This window comes from Malurus melanocephalus, unplaced genomic scaffold, assembly GCF_030028575.1.
Source record: "Malurus melanocephalus ecotype Western Australia unplaced genomic scaffold, MMel_1.1 scaffold_1494, whole genome shotgun sequence".
NCBI classification, from domain to species: Eukaryota; Metazoa; Chordata; class Aves; order Passeriformes; family Maluridae; genus Malurus; species Malurus melanocephalus.
This window is the reverse complement of record NW_026624726.1, coordinates 1-1,543: the sequence shown is the minus strand read 5'-3', so window position 1 is coordinate 1,543 and position 1,543 is coordinate 1. Positions and strand designations below refer to the sequence as shown.

The following is a 1,543-nucleotide window of genomic DNA, read 5'->3' as shown; positions in this document are numbered from 1 at the left end:
GGGGATGGGGTTTCTTTGGTGCTGACAGGTTTAGGGACCCTCTTGGGTTTGGGGTCTCTCCCAGGCTGGTGCTGTCCCTCACAGGGATGAGTTTTGGGGGTTTGGGGTCCTCCTGGGAATGGGGTTTCTTTAGGGTTAATGGGACCTCTCCTGGGGCTGGGGGGTCGTCCATGGGGGTCCCCTCCTGGCAATGGGGTTCCTTTGGGATTAACGGGATCCCTCCGGGACTGGGGTCCCTCAAGCGCTGTCAGAGGATCAGATCCCATTCCAGGGGTCCCTCCCGAGACTGAGGGTCCCATGGGGATTCCCTCTTGGGAATGGGGTTCATTTGGGATTAATGGGATCCCTCGTGGGGCTGGGGGTCCTATGGGGGTCTCCTCTTGGGAATGGGGTTCCTTTAGGGTTAATGGGATCCCTCCTGGGAATGGGGATCTTTAGGGGTTAATGGAATCCCTCCTGGGGCTGGGGATCCCATGGGGGTCCCCTCCTGGGAATGGGGTTTTTTGGGCATTAATGGGAACCCTCCTGGGAATGGGGGTCCCATGGGGGTTCCCTTCTGGGAATGGGGTTCCTTTGGGGTTAATGGGATTTTTCCCAGGGCTGTCAGGGCTTCTCCTTGGAATGGGGTTCCTTTGGAATTCATGTGATCCCTCCTGAGGCTATGAGTTCCATGGGGGTCCTGTTCTAAAAATGGGGTTCCTTTGGGATTCATGGGATCCCTCCTGGGGATGGGGGTCCCATGGGGGTCCCATCCTGGCAATGGGGTTCCTTTGGGATTAATGGGATTCCTCCTGGGGTTGGGGGTCCCATGGGGGTCCTGTTCTGAGAATGGGGCTCCTTTAGGGTTAATGGGATCCCTCCTAAAGTTGTCAGGGTTTCTCCTGGGAATGGGGTTTTTTGGGCGTTAATGGGAACCCTCCTGGGGATGGGGGTGCTCTGGGGGTCCTGTTCTGGAAATGGGGTTCCTTTGGGTTTAATGGGATCCGTCCTGAGCCTGTGGATCCCATGGGGGTCCCCTCCTGGGAATGGGATTTTTTTAGGCTTAATGGGATCCCTCCTGGGGCTGGAGTCCCTCAAGCGCTATCAGGGGGATCAGATCCCATCCCAGGGCTCCCTCCCAGCTTTTGGGGTACCCCAACCACCCCTACCCACCCCATCCCACCCCGCAGTTACTCGAGCTCGGCCGAGTTCGCGGCGGACGCGCTGCTGGTGTTCGACAACTGCCGGACGTTCAACGAGGACGAGTCGGCCGTGGGCCGCGCCGGCCACGCCATGCGCCGCTTCTTCCAGAGCCGCTGGCAGGAGTTTTATCAGGGAAAACCCACCCCCAACCCGTGAGATGGGGGTTTTGGGGGGGTTTTGGGGGCGCTGASCCCCGTCCCGGGGTTGGGGGAGGCAGGGGTGCCCCCCTGGTTTATCCTCGAAGGGTTTGGGGTGTTCCTCAAAACCCCAAAACCCGCCCCGTTTTTCATGAACTGCCTCCCGTGTGGAGCTGCTCTTGCTGCCTGCTGATCCTATATTTTGGGGGGGTGGTCTTGTGTCC

The 1,543-nt window shown here is 59.3% G+C and overlaps 1 protein-coding gene across 1 annotated transcript in view; it reads left to right on the top strand.

Moving 5' to 3' along the window:
- Positions 1 to 1,537, top strand: part of BAZ2A (bromodomain adjacent to zinc finger domain 2A) — a 21,973-nt gene extending 20,436 nt beyond the window's left edge. The window contains exon 25 of the mRNA XM_057388017.1: positions 867 to 1,537. Coding sequence (XP_057244000.1) covers positions 867 to 1,338 — 472 coding nt within the window. The 3' untranslated portion in view covers positions 1,339 to 1,537. The remainder of the gene's footprint in view (positions 1 to 866) is intronic.
- Positions 1,538 to 1,543: the final 6 nt, after the last annotated feature.